Consider the following 12,524-nt stretch of genomic DNA (forward strand, 5'->3'; position numbering starts at 1 on the left):
AAACAGGTCATCGTGACGCGCGACAAGCCGAAAAAATAGAACAGAAGCGAAAAACTACGCTTCAGTTCGCTTGTGTCGCTCGAGCTTCGCAGCCGGTACGCGACGCGTTCGCATCTGGTGGAGACGACGTCGCCCGCTGCCGTTGTAATAACAGTACTTCAACTACGCTTCAGTTACGCGCGTAATACGCGCGAAGTGCGCTCGCGGTCGATACGCGTGCGGTGGGTGCCCGGCTTTACTTAAAAGAACGACACGGCGTCATTACTTTCCTCCAGGTGGGGTCGGAAAACCATATTTGGTCCGTTTACATGGTTGGCAGCTTGCTCAGCCAATAACATAATTGCAGTAGCTAGACTGCCGTTTTGATTGACCTTGGTGCACAGGGCTTCGGTGCATTTAGCTCTGCTGCAACTGGGTGGGAGGTAGACCGGCATAATCGACTGTATCCACTACAGTTGGTCAAACATCTTAAATTCGCTGTGTTTTGGACTATAGTTTGGAATATGACAAATATGCTGGACACGAGGATTTATGCTTCTCTATTTTGCTCACTTTTCTTTCTTATTGGAAAAATTTCAGGTTAGTAGCCTACATATGTTAATTCGTATTGTCTTAAACGTGCTGATGGGTAGTCTTTCACACGTTCCATTTTGGTAAAAGGAATGCTTGATAGCCTATCTGTCACTTGGTCCTTTAACAACATGGACTTTGGATCACTTAGTTTCGAAATACGGTTTACTTCTGTAGTTAAACGAGTGAAATGGATTTTCTGTTGTATCATGTTTGTTTAGATTAAGTTCATCAATATCTATTCAGCATTAACTAAAAATTAAGACTTTACTCCCACTTTAAATATGAATGCAGCAAAAGTAAGTATCTTCAGGTTTTGTTCTAATCTATGTATTTTCGTCGGTATGTCCTAATCTCTGAAGGTACCACGTTTCCCGAAGCACAAGACGTTAAGTGGCATTCATTTGATTTTAAGACGCTGCTTATGTGGGGTCCGAAACCAACAAACTACTCTTACACTGTTGAATTCTCTGTGTGAGTATTGAAAACGAACGATACATTATTGTTTGAGTTCTCTTCTAGCACTGAGTGTTCGTTTTATGTTATCGACGCCGTAGTTATTGTCTTGCTATTTCATTTATACGATGTGTTGTCATACCTACAATTTTTTTCCTTTTTCGTGTGTTCTGTGCAAAAGCCTTGATACTATAACGTCGAGAGCAAGTAGCAAAAGATTGAGAACTGGTTTTGTTCTAATTCATTTGCATGGTACATTGCCCGAGGAATTTCCTAGGCTATCACTTGCTATAATACTCTCTGTATAAACTGAATGATCTAGTGATGTAATATGAGGTTAGTATCGATCTTTTAAAATGCTTCTAAATGTATTTCATTTGCATTATTGTATTGACTACTGGGGTATGAGATAGGATTTCATTAATAAATACTCTGATTTGAATGCAGGACCATTCACATGGTTTAATTGTGCAAATGTATACACTAATGAACTAGCAAAGAAACAATGCACAAGCAAAACATTGTATGCTGAATCATGTTAATTGTGGTGAATTAAATTATATACTAAAAACAGATTTGTTTTGAATATTTTATTGTTTAAATGTCAATGATGAAATGTCAGTGCTTGGAATACCAGGTAGTGATAGTCCATAAAAATACATTTGCACATTTATCAGCTATCACTCAATTCCATGTCCATGTATATTAATGGGCCAATGAATTGATTCTCTGTTAAAATTGTAAAGCTATGTGAACACATTTAGTAATAATAATAATAATAATAATAATAATAATAATAATACATTTTATATAGCACCCTTCAAGTAATAGACTACAAAAAAGTGCTTTACAGACAAGTAAAAGAAATGTAAAAAATAAGAACACTAGGAAGTGTAGATGGAAAAATTAAGAAATGTATATGTGGAATGTGTGTATTAAATATAATTATGGTTGGATCATTTTTTTTCTTGCAGCGTGGGTGAAAATCGAAAGAGGAATCCACACTGTATTAAAACCATGAACACGGAGTGTGATTTGACCAGCATGTTGACAGAACTTAAGAAGACATATTCTGCAGTCGTTCAGTCGGAGCCCTTGCCAGGGAAGACCTCGGACCTGGTGGAGTTCCCCTACGCCAAGTCCGAACACTTCTGCCCATACAAAGACAGTGGGTATCCCTGATGACTGCATTCACCTTCTATGCAATACCATCAGAAACACACAGTGCATCGTCAACATGTTTCACGGTGTATCATTCTTTCATATTTTTCAGCTGAAATCGGAAAGCCTACTTTCACTATAGAAGTGAGCAAGGATAAACGCAAAATTACCCTTCACATAAAGGATCCCATTTCTGCCATTTATAAGGATGGTAGATTTTTGAACATGCGGGACATCTTTATGAGCGATCTCAAGTACAGAGTCTCGTATTCGAAAGCTCAAAGCTCTGGGAAGGTGAGTTACCGTGGAGGAAACACAGCGGTCAACTTAACATAACACATTTATGTCTTTTTCATTTCTTGTACTGTGTAGGGTGCATTTACACAGATTTTCACATGTGAAGGATATAAATAAATAAATTTATATCCATACATTCCTGCATAAATTCCTATGGCCACAATGCTCTATTGTCCGCAGAGAACAAAGGATACAGACAGCAATCAGATTGAGCTGGAAGTGGACAAAGGCGAGAGCTACTGCTTCAATGTACAGACGTACATCCCCTCCCGTGTCCAAGCGAAACAGCTGGGGGAGCCGAGCTCGACGCAGTGCTCGCCGGCCGAGGACAGGCCCATTTATAAAGGTACGGCAGAGTGACACCAAAGGGTAGCCTCGCTTCCATTACGTGACCTCACCGCGAAAGATGGATCGAGGGGCAATTGGGGAAGCACTTTACTTTACTCTCCCTCCCAGTTCTAATGAATTCAAGGGGAGTGGGATACAGTCCCCTCCAAAAGTATTGGAACAGCAAGGCCAATTCCTTTGTTTTTGCAATACACTGAATACATTTGGGGTTGAGATAAAAAGATGAACATGAGACAAGAGTTCAGAATTTCAGCTTTTATTTCCTGGTATTTACACCTAGATGTGTTAAACTACTTAGAACATAGGACCTTTGGTATCAGACCACCCAATTTTTAGGTGAGCAAAAGTATTGGAACAGAGAGTATTTAAGTAAATGAAAGCAAATAACACTTAATATTTGGTAGCATATCTCTTGCTTGCAATAACTGTATCAAGCCTGCGACCCATTGACATCACCAAACTTCTTTTGTGATGCTTTTCCAGGCTTTTACTGCAGCCTCTTTCAGTTGTTGTTTGTTTCGGGGGGTTTTTCCCTTTAATCTCCTCTTCAGAAGGTGAAATGCACTGACTGATGTTTTGAGGTTTTTCTTCACAGCTTTCACAATGTTTCTGTCATCAACTGCAGTTGTTTTCCTTGGTCGACCTGTTCGATATCTGTTGCTCAGTACGCCAGCGGTTTCTTTCTTTTTCAGGACATTCCAGGTTGTCGTACAAGCTATCTCCAATGCTTGTGCAGTGGCTCTGATCGATTTTCCCTCTGTTCTAAGCTTGCTTTTCTCCCAAAGACAGCTCTCTGGTCTTCATCTTTTATAACACAAATGCAGTTTTCACAGGCAAAACCCAAGGCTAAAACCAAGAGTAGACATTCAGAACTATTTATTGTTTAACCAATCAATCTAACAGGACACATGTGGGCAACAAGTAACACCTGTCAGTCCCATGTTCCAATACTTTTGCTCACCTAAAAATTGGGTTGTCTGATACAAAAGGTGATATGTTCTAAGCTGTTTAACAAATCTAGATAAAAATACCAGGAAATAAAAGCTGAAATTCGGATCTGTCATCTCATGTACATCTTTTGACCTCAAACTCAATTGTCTTCAGTGTATAGCAAAAACAAAGGAATTGACCTTGCTGTTCCAATACTTTTGGAGGGGACTGTATAATGCAGTTTGATACTGGCTGGTTTATGAATTACTGTGGTCCATGTGTAGACTCTGGTAGTGGTACAAGGCTGCCCAATTCCCGGTACGCCAGCACAACTGGCACGCGTCACCAATGCCTGATAAGTGCTCAGGCTGGCTTGGCAACATTTCTGTGCCATCAATGAATCACCCGCTCCTTCCTCTGTGTTTTGCTTCAGAGTACGGCATCGGTGTTATTGTGGGCCTCATCTTCCTCGTCATCGTCATAATCGCCGCCATTGTCGGGATCGCGGTGTTCTGCAAGCGGAGGAGCAGCAGCAGGAATCGCGGAAAAGACGACGGCCTTTGAACTGCTCGTGGGAGACGTAAGGACCAGAAAGGAGAATATGGTACGACTGAACCTGACTAGCCCTTTCAAAGGGAGGAGGAAGCATTTTTATATGACGTTCCTTTGTCAAACACTGGAATTCTTTGCAGTTTCTGTGAAACACTATGCACTCGATATGTTACACATATACTTTGCAATTCCTGCATTATTGGTGAAATAGTATTTATCATGGAATTAATGGTGATTGGTACTTATATGGGAAGCTAAGCGAACTGCTGTGATTTTCATTTTTACAAACGCTACTTTTGTGCTTATTTATTTACTTTGTTGAGAAGGCTTTAGCTGTAAGTCAATCATTGGGAAACACTAAATGATTTTTTCTAAAGGAGTCTTTGAAATAGAATTATAAGGTAAATTGATACTGTTTTTATAAATGTTTTATTGAGTTACTATAATTTATTTTTTCATGTTTAACAAGGAACTGTTTGTATATTATGTTATATCCTTTAGTATGTATTTATGGTTTAAAGGTTTATGGGATCAGATTTTATTTTGTTATAAACAGCTGGCTATAATACTTATTAATATAATATGCAATAATGAAAGTGTACATGGTGATATTAATGTAATAATGTGGACTCAAATTAACTGCTCGAATGGGAGTATATTAAATTGACTATTTCTGATGTCCCACACGTACATTAGATGATTGTCATTTGTTGCACTGGAGTGTGTACAGTGTGGTGTATGGTACTTTTTTAACAAATAAATTTTAGTTTACATATTACTCTTTTATTTCTTCCTCATTTTATATTAATATATGGATATTCATACAGATGTGAAGACAGATCCAAATACTTTTTTCTCTTTTTAAGCTGAACTGCAGTAATGTCATATTTCATTACTGTATGCCTGTATTTCAAATCAACATTTGTGGACTATAGGTTACCAATGTGAGCAAAGTCTCTATGTTTTGAGTAAATTCATTAAATGGCTCTTTTGGTTTCTTTTTAGAGCATAACATAAGCCGTCCTGTCCTGTTGTCCTTGCCTTTGAGATTAAAAAAAAATATATTAAACCAATGCCATCTACAGGCAATGTACAGTATTTCCAAACTGAATGTTTCTTCAGACTATCAAATAGAAAACTGATTAATTGAACTTTTATCAATACCAATTTTAATCAGAGATTTGAATAAGCTGTGCTCATGATAAGCATCTTGTCTTTCACAATCGAATGTATGGAAACAAAAACACTTTTAAATAGTAAAAGACAAACTGCAATAGTGGCTAGATTGAATGACAACACAGACATAGTTTCTCATAATGTTGGTTATATTTTGATATTGAAGATGGTTTTAACATATGCATGCTTACATTTTTTCCTTGGCATTAAATACAAGGTGCCATAGTGGTTATATTTAATGCCTCTCTTACTGCAAACAGACAAGATGGAGGTATTGCATGGGAAGCCCTTTAAAACGTAATGAATTGTATTTACAAAAATAGTGAAAAGCCAAAAAGGTGAGTCTACCAGTATTACCTGGATGGCTATCTAATTTGTATATTTACAAATAAACATTTTCATAACCACATGTCTAGTGCAAAGGGTTGAACTGCCCAAGTTCTTAAACGACACGTGGGTTGAAATCCAACAAAATGTCTGTGCAAAATATAAGCTTACATGTACCTTGTTTTGACCAAAGGTGGTTTTGGACTTAACCTTTAGTAGACACAGTTTTTAATGGCTTGGATGAGGTTGAAGGTTTTGTACTTGGTTGCAAATTCTTTGCATTCAATAATTGCCTTAAGTCTGTGACCCATAGACATCACCGGAAGTTGGGTATCTTCCCTGGTGATGCTCTGCCAAGGCTGTACTGTTGCCAGTTTCAATTCCTGTTTGTTTTGGGGGCTTTTTTGTCATCAGTCTTTTCAGCAAGTGAAATGAACGTTCACTGGGATTCAGGTTGAGTGTTCTTTCAAAGATGAGATGGTATGCTTTGGATCATGAGCATTTCCTTTTCTCCACACATTTTTCTTTCCATCACTTTAGTACAGGTTAACACTCAGCTCATCTGTCCACAACTGTTTGTACCAGAACCCTACAGTTCCTTTAATGTACTTTTTTAGCAAACTAACCTGGCTGTTCTGTTCTTGAGGCTAACCAGTTTTTTTTGCATTTGAACCCCCTGGGGTTATACTGGTGTAACCTTATCTTTATTTCAGTCTTTGACGCATCTATGTCTACATCATGGAGAGTGTTCCAGATCTGTTTGACAGTTGAAAAGGAGTTTTTCCTTCACAACTCAAAAGTATTCTTTTGTAATCCACTACAGTGGACTTCTGTGGTCTACTAGGTTGCTTGCTACTGCTGAGCACAGCAATGCGTTCTTGCTTTGTAACAATGTACACATCCAATGTGTTGGCTATGTCTCTGATCAATTTATTCTGGTTTTTCCACCCAATGATGGTCTACTTTACTGGCATTGACACTTCTTTTGGTCCTCATGTTCAGAGACAACAGCAACATACTCTAAATGCAAATGCCACACCTAGAATCAACTCTAGAGGTTTTGTTAGCTTTCTTGTGCATGTTGCAATAGCACACAGCTGGCCAAGAAACAGCAGAGCAGCCAACTGTGCAATTACTTTCGGTCCCCAAAAATGAAAGGACTATGTATAAGAAGGGCAGCAATTCTTACATGATTCACCCAATATGGATGCAGTTGCCTGAAAATTAAAGCTAGCAGTCTTAACTTTAACATTTTCTTATTCATTGTTTCATTTCAAATCCAATGTGCTGAGTACAAAGGCAAAACATCAAAAATTGTGTCACTGAATAACATGTAATATTAATGCATTGTAAGGCAGGACGCACTTCAACTGGTTTGAAGGTCAAAATGAGGATATTTTGTAGCAGCAAATTCTGTCATCTTTAAGGCACATATCAAGGTATGGGAAAGCTTCATCATTTTTTACACTATTCACTAGAATTCCTTCCTTGATTAAATTTTTTTTTAATTGAATGTTAGCTGTGAAGCCACACAATTTTTTCTAGTGCAGATATAAGTATACTATTTTAAAAAGAATATTTTCTCATGTTGATAATTGTGATATATCATAAATGTATTCTTAAAATAGAAATAACTGAGAGTAGGTTATGGAGAGTAGGTAGAGTCTTTGCATTTCAACTACAGTATTTCTGTCTGGAGTCTCTGATTAAGTGGTTGAATTATGTTACATGTAAATCAGATGTAAATTAGTCGTAAATCTCAAAATGCATAAATGTTCTCATTGTGCTATTGACTGTTTTTTTCTGTTAGGTTTGGGGCATAAACTGAGTAAGGCTGAAAGCTGGTGTGTGTTGCCAGTAATAAAGAAGTACATTCTCAAAGAAGTTCAACTAGTCACCACAGTACCTACATTTAAAACATATTGGTCCCCTCGTGTTATAATTATGTATATGCATTTAGCCATATTATCCTCAGCATGAAAAAAGATTAAAGACCTGTGAAAGCGTGTTATAATATTGACCAGAGTTGAATTCTCCTTGGCCTCTGTCAAACTCTGCGCTTCTGCAAAGTAGTTTGATATACACATTTACCATCTGCTTGGAGGTAACTGATGGACATAGTTTCTGAAGTGACCTCAAAGTAAGCGAAGCCACCTCGTGTGTCGTTGACAGCGCTGGAGAACTGTAGCCAGGAGGCAGGGAAACTCTTCCAGTGGTCTGTGGATGTGTCCTCGAAATTCCCACTTCCGCTGACGATATACGCGCTCCCATCATCCTCCTGGATGAACTAACAAAAGATTACCGGAAATGCAGTTAGTACGCAACACGACAATGGACAGAATGAGTCTTGCCTCAAACACCCGTGTATGAGTTTGTATATGTGTATGTACGTGCACGCAAGTATAAAACGCTAATGGATTTTGTGAGCTTGCATGTGCGTGAGAGAGATAGACAGACATTGAGCATGGTGTGTATTTTGTGTGTAGTACGCGCATGTGAGGGTGAGGCATCTCGCACGTTGTGGTGAACTGAGTGCGAGACGGGCGTGACTTTTTCTCTGCGTGAGTGAGTGGTAGGGTGTGTCGTGGTGAACCGTGTCTGACGAGCTCCGAGGACCAAAGGGATACCTGTAGGCTGTGGTCATGGCCGCACAGGTACGCTGTGACGTTATGTTTCTTCAGCAGGGGCCTCAGCTTCTTCACCAGGCACTGCGTGGGGCCATGGTGGCCCACTGACCACACGGGGTAGTGCCCAGCGACCACAACAAACTCAGACCTGAGTGGAAACCAAGGTCATAGCACGTCACAAGAATGAACAGAACTCAGCTCGTACTCTGTGCTGCCATTGCATAGAAAGACCCTGGTCCAGGTGTATTTGACTGCACAACAATCTGATTGCTACTTAAGTTAAGAATGATTGATAGAGATCTGTGTTGAAGTAAGATCTTGTGAACTGAGTTTTGCAGACTGGGGGATCTTGGAAATGAAGAGCCTGTATGGGTTAAATGGTCTGATCTCATCATCCTGTACATTTGTATGTTCTTATGATCCACGCATTTATGGTGGATCCCCAAGTGAAATCTAATTCTTTGAGTTCAGTGAGGATTCCTGTAGGAGGAAGACTTTCTGAGTAATACCTGTATAGACGGGACATCGATGTGTAGTCTGTGGATTATCTGAGTGAGATCTCCAGCATTGTCTGGACTTATCCCTTGGCTTCATGGAGCATGTATGTGTGTGTGTGTGGAAAGGGTGGATTCTGCATGTTTAAAGGTAGGAATGATGGGAGTACTGTAGGTCACTGACTCTGCAAACATGCTCAAAGATTTTCACATTCTTTAACAGAGACTAAGTCGGGCCAAAGCGAGGGCAAATGGCTCACCAGTCTTCAAATTTTATTTTTCGTGCTGCATGAAAGGCCTCTTTGGTTGACTTGATTCCTTTTGAAATATTTACCTTTCCTTTTATCAGGCTTACGTTCGTTTCGTGAAGAATTTTAAGGCATGGTCCATGAGTAATATATTAATAGCATATCTAAGTGGTGTTACATTGTATTTCCTTACTTGGTGTTTGCTAGGCTTGTGTTAATCCACTCCAGTTGCTTGGCAGCCGCCTCTAAGTCCTCTGGTCCTACAGGCTGAATCCCGTCATAGGTGTTTCCACACAGCACCACAGTGTCAGTCATGAGGATAGTCACTGACGCATTGCTGTGTGGAACCTTGAAGCTCAGCTCATAGTACAGCTCAGGGAAGTGCCTGGGAGTCAACACCAATTAATAAAATGTGTCAGAGTTTCACATTCTGCTGTTAAGAATGACTGCTGAGGGAAAGGCGCTCACTGATTCTCGAGGGGAGTGGCTCACCATCTCTCAGATCTTTCAGAGTAAACTATCTGCGCTGAGACGTTTCTCAAGTGATCGTGATTTCCCGCCAGGAGGTACCACGGGACGTCAAGTAGCGAAGGGTGAGAAAATACCTTTTCAAAAGTAACCTAAGAGTGGAAAACGTTCAACCTTCACAAAGGGGCATGGATGTTGTCCCGAAAGCAGGTGCTGCACTTAAAGCATAGTTCCATCTTTCACCACATTGCTTTACACATACCATTTTACTAATTGACTGTAACACCTCTACACATCAATTTTTAAGTACAGCAGAACAGCTGAAGTTGTAGGGATTTAAGATATAATCCAATAGTATTCACTGCAATTATTGACAGAATATAAATAACTCTTTTTGTTTACAAGAGATATCAGTGTAGCCACAAGGGGGCGTGAGATCCACTTATATCACAAGCCATCACATGACATGAGGTGACGAAAGTATAACACCATGGGTTTCACTTGCTTTCCTTTTGTTATTGTGTCACCCTGTCCTTACAGGTTACGGAACTGTTCTTTCGTGCGTTGCCATTTTTAACAAACTGTGTCGCTGTGCTTGTTGATGTCTCTTTCAGCAAAGTGCTAAACACAATATAAAAGGAAAAGTTTTTTTTTCTTTTTTGCAAAGGCAGCAGAGGTTTTAAATGTCTGTCAAAAGACTGAATTTACCTTGAAGCGAATGTCCTCTACACTTTTCACTCCATGGTAATAGAAGTGGTCACCCAGACTCAGAATGAAGTCTAGGCCTGTGGTCTGAGCCACTCGTCCCAGTTCAGCAGCATTGGAACTCTCCAGGTAGGTGAAATATGGGGCTAACGGAAGACCCCCCCAGTCTCCAATCGCAGCGAAGCGCAGAGGTACTGAGGAAGAAAACGAAAGCACAACACATTTACTGTCAGACTACATCAGATGTAACATCAAATCCTCTTGTAGTTTTTACTTTCACTTGATATTACGTCACATTCTTCAAACTGAAAATAATCTTAGATAAAGTACTTAACTTCTGAAATGGATCTTAAATGTAACCACCCTTATTATTCACACGTCTGATCACAAACAGGTTCTCTTACAGAGTGAAAGTAAAGTATAGAGTACAGAGTAAAAAAACAATGAAATTGCACCTTACCATGTTCCTGTGATTGCCGATGGGCCCACGATGTCTGAAAACACACCAGGCACAGAAAAGCTACCTTGCTCATTGGGTCAGCCTTCAGAGCGGAATACATCAAACCGTCAAATGTGTCAAAAACATTTAAATGAGGCAGAAGTTCACCAGCAAACGGACAAAAGAAAAGACGTCATTGTCTTCTACTTGGCAAGTGATACAGGAAGCAGTTTGGTGGGTTTTAGAGGACTTCCTTTATAACGCGGAACAAGATGATAGGCAGGCAAAGAATCAACCTGAATAACAACGGCTTTACAATGCGTAACAGCCCCACAGGAGATAAGATATTGTTCTTTATTGTAGATTAAAGTTAAATCATTTTTTTACCATTATAATCACAAAAAAAGTGTTTTAACAAGGTACGGTTTCAAAATTAGTGATTTATTTTCGCATGCAACTAAGGAACAGGAACTGGACATATTCAGAAACAAGCAAGCATAATATCTGAACCTCAGCTGACATGAATCTCAATGAGGCAGTCACTGTCACTTTTTTGATACCCTGCAAGGCATGGTCAACTCCGAAAGAATAGACTGTAAATTGTACGTTTTAAGCAAGATGTTATCTAAAATACCCCATGCCAGGGTTTCCCCCAGAAAAGTTGTTAGGCCCAGTGGCAAGTATCTTTTGACAGGGCCCGGCGGCCTGGCGCGGGCCGGCAGCCAAGTGTCTTTTTTGACGGGGGCCCGGTGCGGGCCAGCGACAGACTGATGGCAGCATTAAGGTAGGGCCCTATAGTTTCTGTGATAACAGAATCACGAACGGAATCGCGGAATTGAGAATTTAAAAAAGCTATAACACAGATTCCATCGGGCCCTACATTAAGTCAGTGCTAAAAGCTGACTGGAGATTTGAAAATAGTGCTACGTAATGTGAATGTTGTTATAAATAAGTTATTTATTCAACACACATTTTAAAAAATCAACAACTATTTACAGCATAGCAGAGTCTTACAAAGAATCTGACAACAATGTACAGTCTTGGAATGCTGTGTTTTCAAAAACACCAAAATAAATTAAATTAAAATAAATAATATCACTATAATAAATAATATGCACTCTACAAAAAACTTGTATTCAAGTCCTGATTGGCTACTGAATCTTGCAACAAGCCTTGGAATGCTGGGCACATTTGAACATTTAAAAAACTGTCTAAGGTTTTTTGGCTTTTACAGTAGGCTACCTTTCCTCCTTGACATTATCCCTAAATGGCACAAAGGAAGTATCTGTGTTACTGACAGTTTGGCTAGCTAGCTAAGTTAGCTACATGACCACGTTGTCATAAAATGTTTCCCCACCGTGAAAACTGCCTGACTTGTTTACATTTTGGACAGATGTGGCTCCTGAGTAAATCGATCGTTGTTTCCGTTGCAGCACTTGTCTTTAGACACAAGCAATATCAAAAAAATCCTGAAATTTCTTCTTACCGTGAAGAGTGCCTGACCCTCAACTGTAGCGTTTTTTCCCCAAAGATGGTATTTCTAGATATATAGCCTAATTTTGCCGCTGCACTCTTCACCGTAACAAGACATTTCAGGATTTTTCCGATATACACTGGCGGAAACCCTGCCATGCCTTCGTCAAAGTTGGCTGGGAAACTTTCATAACTCATTTACAAAGAAATCAACCTCTAACCCAGTGGAACTTGGCAGCATTCCTAGACAAGG

At 39.6% G+C, this 12,524-nt stretch overlaps 2 protein-coding genes across 5 annotated transcripts; one reads left to right on the forward strand and one right to left on the reverse strand.

The window, feature by feature from the left end:
• The first annotated feature begins 361 nt into the window (after nt 1–361).
• f3a (coagulation factor IIIa) lies at nt 362–5,092 on the forward strand. The gene is made up of 6 exons (XM_064332228.1): nt 362–579; nt 933–1,044; nt 2,001–2,194; nt 2,300–2,481; nt 2,665–2,830; nt 4,196–5,092. Exons 1-6 carry the CDS (start codon nt 504–506, stop codon nt 4,324–4,326), a joined length of 861 nt encoding a protein of 286 aa, XP_064188298.1. The 5' UTR covers nt 362–503; the 3' UTR covers nt 4,327–5,092.
• Nucleotides 5,093–5,621: 529 nt separating this feature from the next.
• On the reverse strand, nt 5,622–12,442 carry acp5b (acid phosphatase 5b, tartrate resistant). 4 transcript variants are annotated; one of them, XM_064332226.1, is made up of 7 exons: nt 12,285–12,442; nt 10,820–10,901; nt 10,363–10,553; nt 9,679–9,806; nt 9,380–9,571; nt 8,445–8,592; nt 5,622–8,104 (listed from the first exon to the last, which is right to left on the reverse strand). In XM_064332226.1, the coding sequence occupies exons 2-7, from the start codon at nt 10,890–10,892 to the stop codon at nt 7,865–7,867; spliced, it is 972 nt and encodes a 323-aa protein (XP_064188296.1). In that variant the 5' UTR covers nt 10,893–10,901; nt 12,285–12,442; the 3' UTR covers nt 5,622–7,864. The 4 variants fall into 4 exon arrangements, with proteins under 4 accessions (XP_064188296.1, XP_064188295.1, XP_064188297.1 ...); XM_064332225.1 differs by having other exon boundaries at nt 12,156–12,291; XM_064332227.1 differs by lacking the exon at nt 12,285–12,442 and adding an exon at nt 12,181–12,263.
• Nucleotides 12,443–12,524: the final 82 nt, after the last annotated feature.

This window comes from Anguilla rostrata, chromosome 4 (assembly GCF_018555375.3).
Source record: "Anguilla rostrata isolate EN2019 chromosome 4, ASM1855537v3, whole genome shotgun sequence".
NCBI classification, from domain to species: domain Eukaryota; kingdom Metazoa; phylum Chordata; class Actinopteri; order Anguilliformes; family Anguillidae; genus Anguilla; species Anguilla rostrata.